The sequence below is a fragment of the Haliotis rubra genome, unplaced genomic scaffold (genome assembly GCF_003918875.1).
Source record: "Haliotis rubra isolate DU_JTF1 unplaced genomic scaffold, ASM391887v1 Scf326, whole genome shotgun sequence".
NCBI classification, from domain to species: domain Eukaryota; kingdom Metazoa; phylum Mollusca; class Gastropoda; order Lepetellida; family Haliotidae; genus Haliotis; species Haliotis rubra.
The window spans coordinates 228,736-246,050 of NW_025766998.1; the positions used below are offsets into that span (position 1 = coordinate 228,736).

The 17,315-nt window shown below is 40.9% G+C and overlaps 1 protein-coding gene across 6 annotated transcripts in view; it reads right to left on the minus strand.

The window, feature by feature from the left end:
• Positions 1-17,315, minus strand: part of LOC124283954 (Na(+)/H(+) exchange regulatory cofactor NHE-RF1-like) — a 90,354-nt gene that overhangs the window by 60,796 nt on the left and 12,243 nt on the right. For 4 of the 6 annotated variants that reach the window (XM_046719997.1, XM_046719991.1, XM_046719998.1 and 1 more), the window contains exons 2-3: positions 4,499-4,954; positions 2,627-2,731 (exon numbers count right to left, since the gene is read on the minus strand). In XM_046719997.1, coding sequence (XP_046575953.1) covers positions 2,627-2,731; positions 4,499-4,954 — 561 coding nt within the window. The remainder of the gene's footprint in view (positions 1-2,626; positions 2,732-4,498; positions 4,955-17,315) is intronic. The other 2 variants (XM_046719993.1, XM_046719994.1) reach the window with 2 other exon arrangements.

Here is a 17,315-nt window from a genome sequence, read left to right on the forward strand (position 1 = left end):
CTTGTCCTGGTCATTATACAGTTTTTATCACATCTGCAACTGAACATAACTAAAACACTATAAAGATTACGAAACAAAAAGGTATTGTAAATCAATATCAGTTCATATAGTATCACATATTATGCAGATCATGTTATTGAAAACATGACACTTTTATGAAGTAGGCTGAAAATACTTTCTCATGTCACGTTCAAGAATTTCATGTAATGAGACCCTTAGAACCCCTAAAACACTTTGGTAGATGGAAATACTTCCAAATAGGTTATGTCAATGCTTGGTACATCGGTACACTCTTTGTTCCAGTGCTCACAAGGAATAGGCTTCTCACACTGAACACAGGGAATCAAACCTGTGGTTGTCATGATGAGCCAACACCTTAACCACTGGGCTACCTCCCCTGACCTTTAACCTACAGGACAGCTCATTAATTCCACATACCGATGGATACATTAAATCACAACACAGATTTGTCAACAATATTCTAATCTCGCATGTCTAAGTCTACATGTGCTTGAAACTGCTTAAAAGTGCAAAATCTACAAAAAAGCAAACTACCACTTTCTAGTGTAAGTGAAGAGTCTGTGCTATGCATGTCATAGAAAACCCTCCTTGTTATTATTGGGTATGCATCTTAGCTTAGCACTAAGCCAACTTACTGTTTTGATTTTTACCAGTCTAAACCTATTTTCCTTGTAATATTCCTAATGTTTAAGAACATTAACAAAACAAGTGTTAAATCCAGTTATCCTACAATTAAGCGACATGATTTTAAACTTAGCTTTTCAATTATCAGGAAATTTAGAAGTATATTAATATATTTTTATGAACCAACTAAATAATTATGAGACTTGGTAAATTTAAATATTTAACAGAGTCTGACTGACTTTGAATACTTATTTAAACATATATCATGGGTGAAAAACTACACTATAATCTACACGTACCCACAACACAAAGGTTTTAAATCTCACTGTGGTTAGGTCACAGCAACAAGTGAGGAAGAAAGACACTCTCCAAAGCAACAATGTTAGGACATTAAAAATCATCATCTCCAAGCCACTAGGAATATATCTTTGTCTCTAGAAAGCTCATCTTAAACGAATATAATACATTAATTCACTGAAAAAGCCATTAACATTGTTATGTTTTTAGTTCAATATACTGACCAAAAAAGTTGGGCAACATGTATAATGTTCGGGATATTCATATGAAATTGCGTCTTGATTGAAGACGTTATCCCCAAAATTATTCAAGCCAAACCCTTTGCTCAGTATTATTAAAAAATGCTGAAAGCCCATTTCAGCATATCAACATCAGTACTGCAGCCATCTTGGATTTCTGCAGAAAGATGCAGGTTGTGTCTGAAACAGATGGGATCAAGGTGACCAAAGCTAAACCGCAACACCTGGAAAGGAACTAGGGGATTGTTACTGGACAGTTCAACACCCATCTAACACTAGACACAGGACACTTACGGATCTACGACAAGAAAGAGAACAGCTCTAGAAGTCTGGTGAGGAGGCGAAGCACACTGGGCAACTTGTGTCAGACCCACTCAGTGTTTCTCACAGATCTGAGGGAGCAGTTATTGTGTGGAGGTGTTTGCATTTGTGCAGCCTATTCAGTTTATTTTATAAACACTTTCCCATCTGACCAGACCTAACTCAGTTATTGGAGTGTGACAGGCATAAATAAAGCATGTCTCGATTTCTTCAAGGTTCAGGTCTGAATCGCATATCTCACTGTTGTTCCTTTTCAAATTAAACAAAGTTGTTTGCTTTTATCAAAATGGTAAAATTTCAGAGACAAAGCATTGATCAAAGAGTCTTCCTTATACGCCATTTTTTTAAAAATACCACAGACAATTCTCAGCTGTAATCATAGTGCTACAACTATCATCCCTTCAGTTTGTGCCCCAAGACAAATTTGATCCACCATCCCAAACCTGGCCCCTTGCATTTCTTTCAGTAGATCTTAGTGCTAATGTGTGCACTATTATTAGTCAAGCTTATTAGACAGAGCAAGAATTTACTAGACTTTGGATTCAGATAAAATTCTAAAGCTACAGATGGCAATTATTTGCTAACATTTTTCTTACCCTGTAAGTTTTCGTATCACGACCACCTATTTGTGGACCAGGTCTATATTAACGAGAGTGTATGTCATACTGATTTAAGTCCAAATAGACTAAGGTCTCATGTAGCTACCAATGCTGTTATCAAGCAAGTCTAAGTCCACATGATATCACTTGCTCCATACAGGTGCTTGTTGCTTCACCGAAACGTCGCTCATATTAATAATAAAGAAGTTGTATATCCATAGAACTTTCCTCTATGTTTTGTCACACTAACTTCTAAATGCCACTCAAAGAAGTTAACTGAATGCATGGATTCTTCGTGAACTCAGGTTTCTAAGTAAGTGTTTGTTGATAAGTGTTGAAATGTTGCACGTCTCTGAACCTAACGTTTTCCCCTGGTGAAATGACAATCTGACGTACAATTCTACCAGGTGACGAGAAACACTGAGTGGACGACCAATCACCTTGATGGTTGCCCCACACGGAGACACACTAGCCAGAAGCATTAGACACAGCAGCTGTGCTTGAGATCAGAGGATCAAAGGTTACCATTGAAATCATCAACGTTAAATTCTTCATCATCCGAAGGGTCCTCGATGGGAGGAGGAGGGATGGAGAAAACAGGCGGTTCCACTGGAACAGAAACAGCCCCTCCTGGAAGTCAGCGCTGGCCATTACAACACCTTGATGTACATGCTACACAACACACAACTTCTTCAGACCATACACAACACCTCGCCATGACTACGTCAGCACATCATGCAGCATTTGCCCCAGACATCAACAATGGTCAAGCGAGCAACCGTATCAAATAAAAGACTTAGGGCTACACTCGCTGAGATTAGGACATCCACAGAAGCAATAGTTGCAACATGTAGAATATCTCCTGACTCTACAGATGCTGCTAGTAAGAAATGTACTATACCGTCTAATCCTACAGACATCATTGCTGTGATATGTAAAATAATCAATGGCCCAAAAGTAACAATAACTGCAATACATGCAATATTTCCTGACAGTACAGTTGCTGCTAGTAAGATACTTACAATACCATCTAATCCTATAGATATTGTTGTGATATACACAATATCACCTGGCCCTACAATAACAATAGCTACAATATTTTCCGACCAGTCAGTAACAATGGCTGTGATACGTAGCATATCTCCCGGCCAGGCAGTAACAACTGCTGGAATATGTACAACAATACCCTAGGAGAGCAGTTCCCACAGGTATGTCGATACTGAATTTCTATCAAACTAAGCACAGCTAATGACAATGTGACAGGGCTAAACACATGATCGGTTTACCAGATCTGAATCAGAGCATGGCTAAATCAGATCATGAAATATGCAAGGTGTCGTTCCCCCATCGCGGCAATCAAGTCTTAGTCTATGTGTATGGATGACAGCCCCTGAAAAGACTAACAAGAAATCAGTCTTTTCAGTGCACATTTCACTTAGTGATGCTAGATATACCACTATTGTCAGTCCGCCTTACAGCATAGTGCAGGGCCAATTTCGAAACGCAAACAGAGCTGAACGTTTTATTGAAGTGGTCTATACTTTGGCAAAGTAGGGATTACCTTAACAGTGTCCGCGGAAACCCTATGTGTTGGGTTTAAACTAGACTGCAACAGAACTCAACAGGATATGCAAACAATTTTGTAAATTAGGATGCATACACTCTGTGCACAGAAACCATGAATGTGAGATGTTACCAAAGTCTACCTTCAGTCCTAAAGATGATCCCCTCCTGCCCTATCTCCCCTCAGTATATCATCTTCTACAAAACACCATGACCTAACAGAATTGTTAAACCATGGTCTTCCCATAGTTTCCGTAATAATGTTACACTGTAAAATCAGTATGTTGTACGTATCACAGTAATGGCTGCTGTTGGGTCAGGGAGTATTGCACATATCACACTAATTGCCTCTGTTGGGTCAGGGAGTATTGCACATATCACACTAATTGCATCTGTTGGGTCAGGGAGTATTGCACATATCACATTAATTGCCTCTGTTGGGTCAGGGAGTATTGCACATATCACACTAATTGCCTCTGTTGGGTCAGGGAGTATTGCACATATCACACTAATTGCCTCTGTTGGGTCAGGGAGTATTGTATGTATCACACTAATTGCCCCTGTTGGCCCAAGGAATATTGTTCATATCACTCCAGTTGTATCTACTGGGTCAGGGAATACTGTACATATAACACAAACTGCCACTGTTTTGTATTGGTCTACTGGACGTATTAGAGCAATGGCCACTGATGGATCAGGGAGTATTTCAGGTGTCACAGCTATATTTCTCGCGGTTGGGTCTCAGATAGGTTGTAGTTGGTATGAAAACACATGAAAAATGCACAAATTTACATGGCTAATAATAACACTGATTCCAGTGAAGGCTTATATTACCTGGCACGCTGGAGACCCTTCTCACTTCAGACATATCCTGGCTGACAGTAATTCCGCTGCTCTTGAAGTACTCATCCGATGCCTTGTCCACCACCAGCAGTGTCGTCTCGTCACCTCCGCTCTTCACCAGCTCAATCACTCGCTGGTGAGTTTCGCTTTCAATGTTTGTTCCATTCACAGCCACTATCCTATCGCCTTCACGAAGATCTGCTCTTTCGGCTGGCGAATCTTCGTCAATCTTACCGATAAACTGTCCTGGTTTGTCTCTTTCCGCATGAAGATTGAAACCGTATCCATTGAAATCGGCTCGTTTCTTGATATGGCAGAGGCGGGATATGAACTCACTGCTGCTGCCGCTTGTACTCGTGGTGAAGGACGTCTCTGTGTTTGTAACGACTTCTGTAACAGGTTCTTCATCACGAACCTCGGTGTAGGATGGAGGGGCTTGCTCGGGTTCTGAATATAAAGAAACGAAGTTGTTATTTCTGTGAAACAACTACATACTGCTGCTACTGCACTACTTCAATGCAAGATGATTTCATCTCATCACTATGATTTGTCATGGTGATAGATACTATTCTGAATCAAAAGAGTGGGTATCTGTTTAATGAAAGGGCAACTATTCAAAACAATATCTGTATCTTGATCTGTAAAATACTCAAGGGTTCTTGGAACTAACTTATTATTATTTCAATAGTGTTATTCTCAGCATAAAAGACGACATGTTTGCCAAAAAAAGGCACAGAGCCTGCATCTACCAATCAACACAAGTGAAATATACATGCAATTTTATACGAGTCTGTATCAAACGGGGTCATTAAAGCCAATATCCTGCAACCAGTCCCTATTCAGTAGCTAAGCATAAGTCCCTACCAGCTTGCCTAACTAAGAAAAGACCAACATTTCCCAGGCACACCTGCGACGCAGATAACTATCAGCTGTTCTACTGCAGTGTTAGCACACAAAAAGATCTGCCCTTACTCTGAGAGGTGAAACTTAATGGCCATGTATGTTAAACTTGACTTGTGACTGAACATGCCGAGGGTTTGAATTAGAATTTAAATGCGTCCCACACTGAATAATATGGCAGGGAATGTTCCCTTACAGGAAATACAGAAGCCATTAAATCAGGAGGACCTAATATTTCTCAGGATGTCTTAACAACCAAACGCTTCAATCGAGATTATTAGGCACTGCTTCAGCTTCCTTCACATTGAGCTGGGTTGATAGGATACAATCCAATGGCAGCAATTCTTTAGTGATGGTAATCCTGACCTAGAGGTGTTGTGGGCATGACAACACCGCCAGGGACTTAGAGTGAGTGAGTGAGTGGGTAGAGATCAAAGTCTTCTTAACCAATATTTCAGTCGAGGCATGAGAGCATCTGGGATGAAAGTGTGGCACAGCAACTGGAATCTCCAAACAAAGAGGGTACAAATGATCTAGTCTGTCCAGGCTCCCATTTCTCGAAACAAACTTAAGTTTTTACTCAAATTTCGAACTGAGTTTGACAATTTGAAACAGCTAAATTTTTAACTCAACTGCATTTTTATAATAAAAAAGCCCAAAGAACTTCAGTAATCTATCCACCAAACTCAAATTGTTTACTATGTTTGAGTTTAATATGGATTTCAGTTTATTCTGGGAAATGCATTCTCCTGCATTTTCTCAAATTTGAGTAAAAACTCTAACTTAAGTCAAAACTCAGACTTAAGTTTGTTTCGAGAAATCGGGGCCAGGGCCCCTTTTAACAAAGCAATCTTGGTGCTACAACTGTTGACGCTATGTTAAAGAATAGGAGATACGATAGTCATGCTATGATCGATTTGTGAAATACAGCCCTGAGAGTGAGTGAGTGAGTATGGTTTTACGCCGCTTTTAGCAATATTCCAACAATATCACTGCAGGGTACACCAGAAATGGGCTTTACACATTGTACCCATGTGGGGAATCGAACCCGGGTCTTCGGCGTGACGATCGAACGTTTTAACCACTAGGCTAACCCACCACCCCGAGGCCCTGGAATCAACCCCACCACCACGCGGCCCTGGAATCAACCTCACCACCCCGCAGCCCTGGAATCAACCCCACCACCCCACGGCCCTGGAATGAAGGCAGGGAGACAATCACAGAGTACTGATGACCTTCCTGTCCTGAAATACCTAACGGGAAGACAACCATCGAGGATCTGGTCCATTGTTAGAGTCAACCCTAAAAGACAAGTATGGGAGACTAGGGAACAAACAGTTAACCTCACATTTTGCTAAATATTCCTAAGAATCTTACATAGACAAACATGTTGACTCAGAATTCAACATATTTAATAGAAAAAAGGTTCCTAAATCATAATAGCAAAATATAACGATAAGAAACCCAGAGACTTTCTTCATTTTCAGACTGAAACTGTGGTAATCTAGACTTGCCACATTCTAGACTTGTATGACGGACTAATAGCAAGCATGTGTCCCCTCTCTTTTGATAAGGCTGACCAGGAACCTAACAGTTTATATAACAAGCACACATAAATGGTGACTTCCTTGTTCATCTATGTGATATGTGTCACGCGAGACCCACATTTGTCGTTTTACTAAACATCTGTGACAACCTAAAAAGACGAAACAACACCCCAAATACAAACTGTACAATACACCTGACAACACACCTGACATAATGTACATGGAAACATACATTCAAGGCTGAAATCATACACCGCACTCAACCTAATAGGAACCCACCTACTACAAAAGCTGGATGATGTTATGAACATTAAGGTGTTAAAGATGGTCCTCATTTTCTTCTGTTGAGTATACTCAAATATATGGACCCTAAAAACGCAAGGTTTCCGCTTTGGGAGATTACTACTATATTTATAGGTCATGCCATGAACCAAAAGCCCATAATACACAAGAGAAAAATGTCAAACCTAAAGAAAAATGCCAAACTTAAACTTTTAGATATCACAAGGTATAACACCAATGAACATCAAAATAAACTTAGTAATTACTACAAGAATAGTACTTTTCAAACCAGGTCTTTGAATGGCATTTAGAAGTAGTACGCATCAGGCGAATGAACATGATGGAGTTGTACGGATATACTCCGACTGACTGACTGAGTTTGGTGTTACGCCGCTTTTAGCAATATTCCAGCAATATCATGGCAGGGGACACCAGAAATGGGCTTCACTCACTGTACCCATGTGGGGATTCGAACCCGGGTCTTCGGCGTGACGAGCCAACGCTTTAACCACTAGACTACCCCACCGCCCCGATATACTCCTAAATGTTGTGTTCCCCGTAATAAAGAATTTGACATGCATAAAAAATCTTCTTCCTTAGTTTTCAAACCCCTGATTACATTAATTGATGCTTCCTGTAAAATGATGTTACAGTCTGTACAGGAGCATCAGGGTTATGAGTCCTGTCATGGTGGGTTTCATGTTACACGCCACATCAAACCTTGGTGATGACAAGCACTCTGTCACTGCTGTGTAGTTCTAGTACACCCTCCTCATAAGCAAATCATGAAGATCCGGGTTAGAATTGGTCGTCAGTAACCCATGCTTGTTTTAAGAGCCGAATAACCTGATCGGGTGGTCAGGGTCGCTGACTTGGTTGACATGTGTCATGGTATTCCTACTGCATAGATCGATGCTGATCCAGACAGAATTATTTACAGACCGTCACCATACAGCTGGATTATTGCTGAGTGCTGTACAATGCTGTTTGTAAACAAATCGAGTCTTCGACATGAAATACTCAATCCATACAATGTTTGGGAACAGCACGTAAACGCATTCGATTGTGTTTATCTTACGATTATTCCACGATAGATTTGGTGTTTATGGTCACCTTCAGCAATATTCCAGCTATACGATTGCATCCTGTAAATAAATTCAGTCTGGACCTGACAATCCAGTGATCAATACCGTGAGCAATAACTGTGGAGACACACTACCAGCCAGGCAGGAACACTTGATCTATCTGGTTGAATTTCATGACCATCATAAATTACTTATTCTAACCAACTCAGGACAACATCAAGGAATCAAACTTTCAGTGAGCGAGCGAGGGAGATTAGTTTTATGCCGCTTTTTAGCAATATCACAGCGGGAGACAACAGAAATGGGCTTCACACATTGGGTCCAAGCGGGAAAAAGAATCCAGGCCTTCGGCGTGACGAGCGAACACTTTAACCACTTGGCTACCCAACCCAAAGACACCATCGAAGAAATCAAACTGTCACAAACTTTCAAACTTCAGATACCTCTTAAGGGTTGAATACGGTACCAAATTTGCATTAAATATTACTAGACAACTTAGATATTTAACATGGCAAAATGCCAAAACCAGCCAGTCTGCATTCTACCAACACAATACAAACATTGTACACTTATATATGAAATCATAGACATGAAAGCTTCAGCAAAATGATTAATGTGCATAGCATGAAGGCAATCGTTCAGCATAACCACAGAATGCATGTATAGATACATGATAAAGGAACGCCGGTTTCAATGGCTTACATCACTGAATAGCTTTTCATGACAACATGCTTCACAGGAAACATGTATTATCAGATGCACCTATTTGAGCTGAAACGTGTTCCACACAACTACACCAGACACTTTTTAGGTAAATTTCAATTTTAACATTTGTTGTTTAGGTTCAGCTTGCAAAAACAGATCTCAGCTATGTGATACTGCAAAGGGATAGGTACAAATGTCCTTACACAAAAGAATGCTTGGATTTCATCAGGCTATGTAGAACATGTTCAGGGGTTATGTGCAGGAGCTGTGACCAAAACTGTTGAGTTGAACTTGGATGGACAAACAATGGACAAAGACCTGTGATACAAGCTGTATCCGATATGTAGACATGATATAACCTAAGATAATATCCCACACTTACACAGGGTTTCATGTGACACAGGAATGTGCGGGCATTATGCACAAATGTATAGAAATAACGCAGAAAAAAAATATATTGTGTGACGTGGAAAACACCATAATATTCATTGCACCAAATTCTCAACAAAATACTAACTTCCTGTAATAAATATAATTGCAGTAGACTACACTATTTCAATCTTACATCGCCCTCATATACCTAGTCTGTCTCACAGTCCCTGAACCACATTAGTTTTCCTAATGCCTAGCCCTCCCTGCAATGCTAAAGCCCTAAAGGAAGCGAGTCTAGATTTCAGGTGAGTTAAACTCCCAACTCACTGGGGCTCCTTTTCAATTTAAATGGGGTTTATTTGTTACAGTCAAAATTATATATATTGAGGGGGCTAAGCGTTAGTCTATAATATTTCCTGTAAGGATCCTTGAAATTACTGAGTCCTGATTAAACTACTGAATTAATTGAAGTAACTCAACATGTAAGCAGGGTTTTACACAACACATGTGGGAAGTATGAAGGGACACATCATAATATTCATAGTATCAGATTCAAGAAAATAAATACAAAGATACTAAAAATCAGCTTAATTACCAAACCTTAAAGTAAACCTAAAGTACCTTAAAGTAAACACGGCACCATAATGACCACTCTGCCAAGACCCTCACATTTCCTGAATGTACCCTTGGAAATACCATGGAACCCATGGGATCCACATTTTGAAGCCATGAAGGTCAAGATGAAAACCCTGTACGTGACTTCATTAATATTATACTTACAATAGAAAAGTAAGCTACTGAAACTTAAGTACAAATATTTCCTTCATATTTTCCTCATGTTTATGGGACATACATGCATTATGAAAAAACTTTAAAAAATGTGAATGCAATCTGAGAAAATCAGAAACAAACTAACCATGTTTGATAACGTCGAGGGACATACGATTACACCATTTGTCACTTCCCATAAAACAGAATTGAAGCTAAGTGCTGAACAACTTAACACTGTATCGAAACTTAGCAATTATCACTTTGTGAACTCAACCAGATCAGTGAGAGCAAAGAGGTGAAGGTGAAAACAGAAATAACTAAAAAGAAAGAACATCATCAATGCAAGCTTTAATGTACCCATGTAAGCAGTGGAAGTTCACCTCGACTTCAGGATGAAAACACTGTCTGACAATGAAAGCAAAACTGATGGTCTGACCCACATTTAACCATACTCCCAACACAATGCCAAAGAAAAGGTCATCATCTATGTAAGTGATCAGTAAAGTGAAGTGGTTACCACAGCTAGAATTTTGCTGATTATATGTGATATTTTCCTATATCCTCCCTTCACCAGGAAGTCTGATCCTGCTAAATACAATGACATACCATTTCACTATCATATTGCAACCTCTACCATCTGATACCACACAGTAACACAATGTCCACCAATTATAGCAAGTCCTTAAATAGGTATAACTATGTATTAATGATAACACACCCTGCAAAAACATATCACATACCAGTTTGGTGTATATGACACATACCATATGCCTCATATCCCCACCCAGCAACAAACCAATCAAAGAGTCAAGCTACAAAAGGCTACAAGAACAGATATACATATCATTCACATATCTTCACCTAGACGATCAGGGGCAGATTTGTATTCATACAGGAAAATTCTTCAAGAAGAAAACTTTGGCACAGAAGTCAATTCCCTTGTACTAAAAGATAACATGCAAAATAACAAAACATGATAATAACCTGTGATTCCCATATTGCTAGTATGCAAGTCTACCAGCTGCTTCCTCCAAGACGATCTGTTAAGAAGTGATCACAATCATGAGCCCCTATAGCATGAATGTTGAGTATGTTCATGGCTCAAGGCAATGGAATTAGCCCATTGTGTTGCAACATTATGGCCCAATATGACAGCCCCCAGTGAAACTTCAGCTGTCAAAATGTTTGATTGGCAGATAAATTGTCTTGTCAAAATGAAACTTGACAGAGTAACTGATGACTAAATTCAAGTTGTCTGATGCAATGTTTTCTGTACAAGATATTCATGTTTAGCAACAGTAATCCTTCAACCCTTTAGTTGTGTGTATTGTCTCAAATGTGTGTTTACCATTCACAAAAATGAACGAAGATTGATGGTTCTAGACACATAATGACAGAGAAAAAAACATAAAAAATACCAAATCAGGGTTAAAATATTTGACAAGTTTAGATTTCTTCAGTTTCCAGTTAAAAATGAACATATTCTTTGGGCTCCTTTTATTATCTATTAAATGACAAAGTTCACAGAAAAACATAATTTTAGAGCCTACATGTCTAGCACATGCTATTCTCATCAAGAATCAAGAATGAGCTTGACACAGAACAATGTGACAACTCTTGTGCTGAGAAAATTCACACATTTTTTCAATTAGGCAGATTACAAAACGATGCCCACAAGGGAGGCAACCTGTGTGTCAAGGCCCTGATACCTGTACCAACGTGTTCTTGCATATACATACAGAAGCATTTGGGGTCATGTCAACATGAGAACACAATAGCTCAACAAGGAGATCAGTGTCTGTAGTTTCAACCAGAAAAAAACGGCTCCAATGATGATGGGAAAACAGACTTTTGCCGCTGTGAGGCAGTGTATTATATAGTGAAACACAACAGGGAGCAGAGACCGAGATGATTGAGGATGAAGGCATGGTACGGAGGCTCCATAATAGCAGGTGGTGTCAGGTTCATGATAAAGAGGGATGGCATGGTGGGGGGCTGGAGGTTGGAAAAGGGAGAGAGTATCATTAAACGTTTGAAGGCAAGAAGGGAGACGTCGAATGAGAAATCCAGTAATAAAGGTGACAATGGTATATTTTGCTTTTTTTTCACCCATAGTTGACAGCCAAAGTTGAAAGGACCTTTTAGGTGTGCTGCTGTACAGACGGTGGGGTGGGGTGGGGTGGGAGTAATCACTGTGGGCTAGGTAGGGCTGAAGTAGGGGGAGGGTAGGGCTGAGGTAGGGCTGAAGTAGGGAGGTGAGGGTAGGGCTGAAGTAGGGTAGGGTAGGGCTGAAGTAGGGTGAGGGTAGGGCTGAAGTAGGGGTGAGGGTAGGGCTGAAGTAGGGTGAGGGTAGGGCTGAAGTAGGGTGAGGGTAGGGTTGAAGTAGGGTGGGGGTAGGGTTGAAGTAGGGTGGGGGTAGGGCTGAAGTAGGGTGAGGGTAGGGCTGAAGTAGGGTGAGGGTAGGGTTGAATTAATGCAGAAGTAGGGCAAGGCTAGGGTTGAATTAATGCAGAAGTAGGGTGATGGCAGGGGCCTAGGGTGTGGGTGAGAGCAGAGATGGGTGTCGGTGTGAGTCTTGGGGCGAGTGTCGGGGTGAGAGCAGGCATGAGTGTGGGGGTGAGTGTCAGGGCGATTGTGGGGGTGAGGATAAGGGTATGGGTGAAAATGAAGGTAGCTGTGGGGGTGAAGGAGTAAAAGGAGATCACTGGAATGAGAGTTGGACAATTTCAGACACTTGGACCTGTATGTTGTAGAATGATGTTACGACGCAATAAAGAGACAATAGGCATCCTGGTGGATTGACGAGATGGAGGACAGAGATGAATAAGGTCATCCTCCCTCACAGTGACAGGTACATGGTGACAAGCTCATCTGGTTATGTGAGGCTATTACAGGTAAGTTATTGTTCAAGCAGCAGTGACTCATACCTGTCTTCTCCAACAGGTACAGACGGTGTCGGATATGATAAAGTATGCTGGACTGCTTACTGTCAGCATGAATAACGATGGACTACCACCAGGGCAGCTCGGCAACAGCTAGGCTGCATCGATCATACGTACCTGAGCACAACATGGGTATTTGTTGGATCATGGATGAGAGAATCAAACTTTGGATATTACATTAAGCAAAACAAGTGTTTGCCACTGATATGGCAATGTTCCCTGCCGCTAAAGAATATATATCTATATTTACTGCTTTTTATTTTTTTGGTCGCATACAAGATGCCTGAAATGACTGGTGTCTGCATAATCACCCTATGTAGGTCAGTGTCGTGGTGACCTTGAAGATACGGTCAAGGTCACCCAAATAAACTGGTGTATGCGCATTCCCCCAATGTAGGCTGTCACCAAATTTGAAGACATTGGGTACAATAGTTCATGAGATATCACGTTAACAAGAATCGGGACGTACAGACAGACGCCGCTGAATACATAGTCCCCCGTTCCGCGTTGCGGCAGGGGACAATAAACTGTGCAAAATACTGGGGAAAACTCATACTGCAGTAAACCAGGGCCTGATAAGGGCCATATTGGCGTATGTACGGATATGAAATAAGCACGATAGGGTAGGAATTAATTTAGAAAACGTAGCAGATATGGACCACAGCAATGGTGTACGGTCTTTAAGAAACATTTACAGACATCTTTATCTGAAAAATTGTTGATCTGGAGCCCTGAGTAAACTAATCCAATCTTTAAGCATTCTTACAGTTAGCAAAACTGATGAAAAATACCCAATGACTACTGAAAGTATAAGGGAAAATACTCGTCTTGAGGAGAAGAGACACCTCAGCACACAAGAATATACCACAACCAAATGACCTCATATCCTATGGTCGACCTGTAAGTGCACATTGTCAGACATACAAACACAAGCACCCAGCGACAAAAGGGGACTGAACTTGAGGTGAAATTGGGTTTTACATCGTGCTTGAGAATATTTCGCTCATATGACGACGTGCATGCGTGTGTATGTGTATGTGCGGCTGCTTGTACTAGCCCAGACTGAAGCTGGTTTTATAGTGCTAGCCCACTGAGATGACATGCCGCACTGAAGCATGAATACCCCACTCACACACATTATACTGACTCCGAGTCGACCAGTCCTTGTTGTACCCATCAATGCCGAGAGCCAGGCAGGGACCAACAAGCACCATATTTTAACGTCTTTTGGTATGACGGAGTCAGGGATCGAACCCGCGACCTTCCACTCTCCGGGCGGACGCTCTAACCACTACACCACGGAGGCAGTCGGACTGAACTTGAGCTACGTGGTGCTGTGTGTAGCTTGTGAACCCTTTCATGCATCAACCGTCCGAGATATCCAGTATCCTGAATGATCCGACTCCACATGTACTCATACAGATGGAAGATCATCAGTGAAGTTTTACGTCAAAAGCAAAACTGCAACAATATTCAGAGGAATGAGTGCGATTTACACATTATTTCATGGGCAATTGTGTTATTAAGTGGGAACTTCAGTGTATCACAGGCACTAGTTAACTACAAGGAATCGGCGGTTATATTTGGCGTTATCCTTGTATTACAGGGTACCACTGTAACATAGGGTGTGATACGTGTATTAAAGGGTGTCATCAGTGTATTTGACCAAAGCATCAGATGATATAGCACAAGAACAAAAGTATGGAGTGCTGCAGGTGCCAGCAGTGTTTTGTTATTGATATCTGCACGTAGTGTTTACTTCAGAAGACAACACCTGGACAATACTGTGCTAGCGTAATCAATCTAAGCTAACTGAGTAGCTTCTGTCACACTGATGCAATCAACATACATAACTGCATCTTCTAAGTGCATCACGTATGCAGGTTGCTCAATGCGTCGGGGCGGGCCCTACAAGTCCATGACCACACACGAATCACAGCATGCCAAAACAAGTTGTGACACAGATAGTAATGCACCACTCCTAAATATTTGAGGTTTAGGCCAGGTGAATGGGGTTTCACCTCCAGCAACGTGCATGCACAATCTTCAAAGATGGGGATAACCCAGGCAGACACCCTGTTGAAACATATACCGAAGTTCTTCAATAGTACAATTCATGACAGACACATCAATAAACGCAAAATATACAGAAGTCAATTCTTCATATAATATTACAAATTTTACACATTCTTCATAACAATCCGTTAACATGGTAAATATATTGTAATTGGAACCAGACTTTGAAAAATACATTCTGAACCAAGACAGAAAGAGGGTGTATGTAATATTATGTCATTAACCAGTAATTAATCCAATCATAACCATGTCCAGCCAGTCACTGTATATCTTTTGTCAATATCATCTTTTTAGTAATATTAGGCTATTTTAACCAACCGGACATTAATTAATCCAATTACAACAATGTCCTGCCAGTCTCTGTATATCATTTGTCAATATAATTTTGTACGTAATATTAGGCCATATTAACCAACAGGACAGTAATAAATTCAGTGATCACCATGTCATGCCCGTCTCTGTGTATCTTTGGTGAATATCATCTTGTATGTAACGTGTAATAATAGGCCATATTAACCAAATGGACAGTAATAAATTCAGTGATCACCATGTCATGCCAGTCTCTATAATCTTTGGTGAATATCATCTTGTATGTAACGTGTAATATTAGGCTATATCAACCAACTGGACAGTAATACATTCAGTGAACACAATGTCGTGCCCGTCTCTGTATATCATTGGTCAATATCATGTTGTTACAGCAGCAAGCAAAGACATGAGCACAGCTGACTTTCTCATACTGCAATCGATGACATTCCCAGACAGCAAAATAAACCTGTGTCACGTCCCCAAAATGCTAAGATTGAGTAAGTATTGTTGGACATTGTTTTAAGCAATATTACAGTAGTATCAGTGTGGGAAGTAATAAACAGGCTCCGGGCATTGCACCCATTTGAGGAATATAACCCCGTCTTTCAGCATGAGAAGATGCCTTTAGGCTATCCAACCATACATTTCATGATTGTAAGGGTTAGGATGATAAGGTTGACTCTACAAACTCAACTGCCTCTATGTACTCAGAAAATCAGTAATCAGAAATTGCAAATTTGACCTATGTCATAAAACTTAAGTTGGCAGAGTAAATTGACATTTGAGAGATGTAATTCAAACACGCCAACACAGCAAATTCACCCAAGCCTCTGTGTAGATCTCACTGAGGCATACCGAGTTAGGGTTACAGCACTCAACACTCATAATAACACATTGTGCAGATGAACAAATCAAGTTTCAACATGAATACCTGTGCAGGTGTGTATGCTACTAAAGGTATGCAGCTTATCTAACATGGGAGACAACTGATCCCCCCCTCCCCTTCTGCATCTATCTGGGCGGCTGTGTTATACACACAGCATCCACAGAGGATGTATATTAATGCTGTTGTATAATTTCAATGGCATTCATGCATCAATGCACACCAAGACCCATTCTGGCAACATTGCATCACCTTAAGCTACAATGCACACTGAGGCCCTTCTTGCAATGTCGTATCACCTAGCTACAATGCACACTGAGGCCCTTCTTGCAATGTCGTATCACCTAGCTACAATGCACACTGAGGCCCTTCTTGCAATGTCGTATCACCTTAAGCTACAATGCACACTGAGGCCCTTCTTGCAATGTCGTATCACCTAGCTACAAGGCACACTGAGGCCCTTCTTGCAATGTCACCTTATCACCTAGCTGCAATGCACAATGCACTGAGGCCCTTCTTGCAATGTCGTATCACCTGGCTACAATGCACACTGAGTACCTTCTTGCAATGTCGTATCACCTGGCTACAATGCACACTGAGGCCCTTCTTGCAATGTCGTATCACCTGGCTACAATGCACACTGAGGCCCTTCTTGCAATGTCGTATCACCTAGCTACAATGCACACTGAGGCCCTTCTTGCAATGTCGTATCACCTAGATACAATTCACACTGAGGCCCTTCTGGCAATGTTGTATTGCCCAATATCCATCATGAATGGCTGGGGGCGCTATCTCATGATCATTGAAGATCACAAATTTAGTGAAAGGCGTGAGCACATGTTTGGAGCTGACAAGCCAGGTATTAAGGATCTGAGTCCTATGGCACATGCAGGAGACAACTCATAGAAGTTGTATTGCAGACAAAAAGTTAAACAA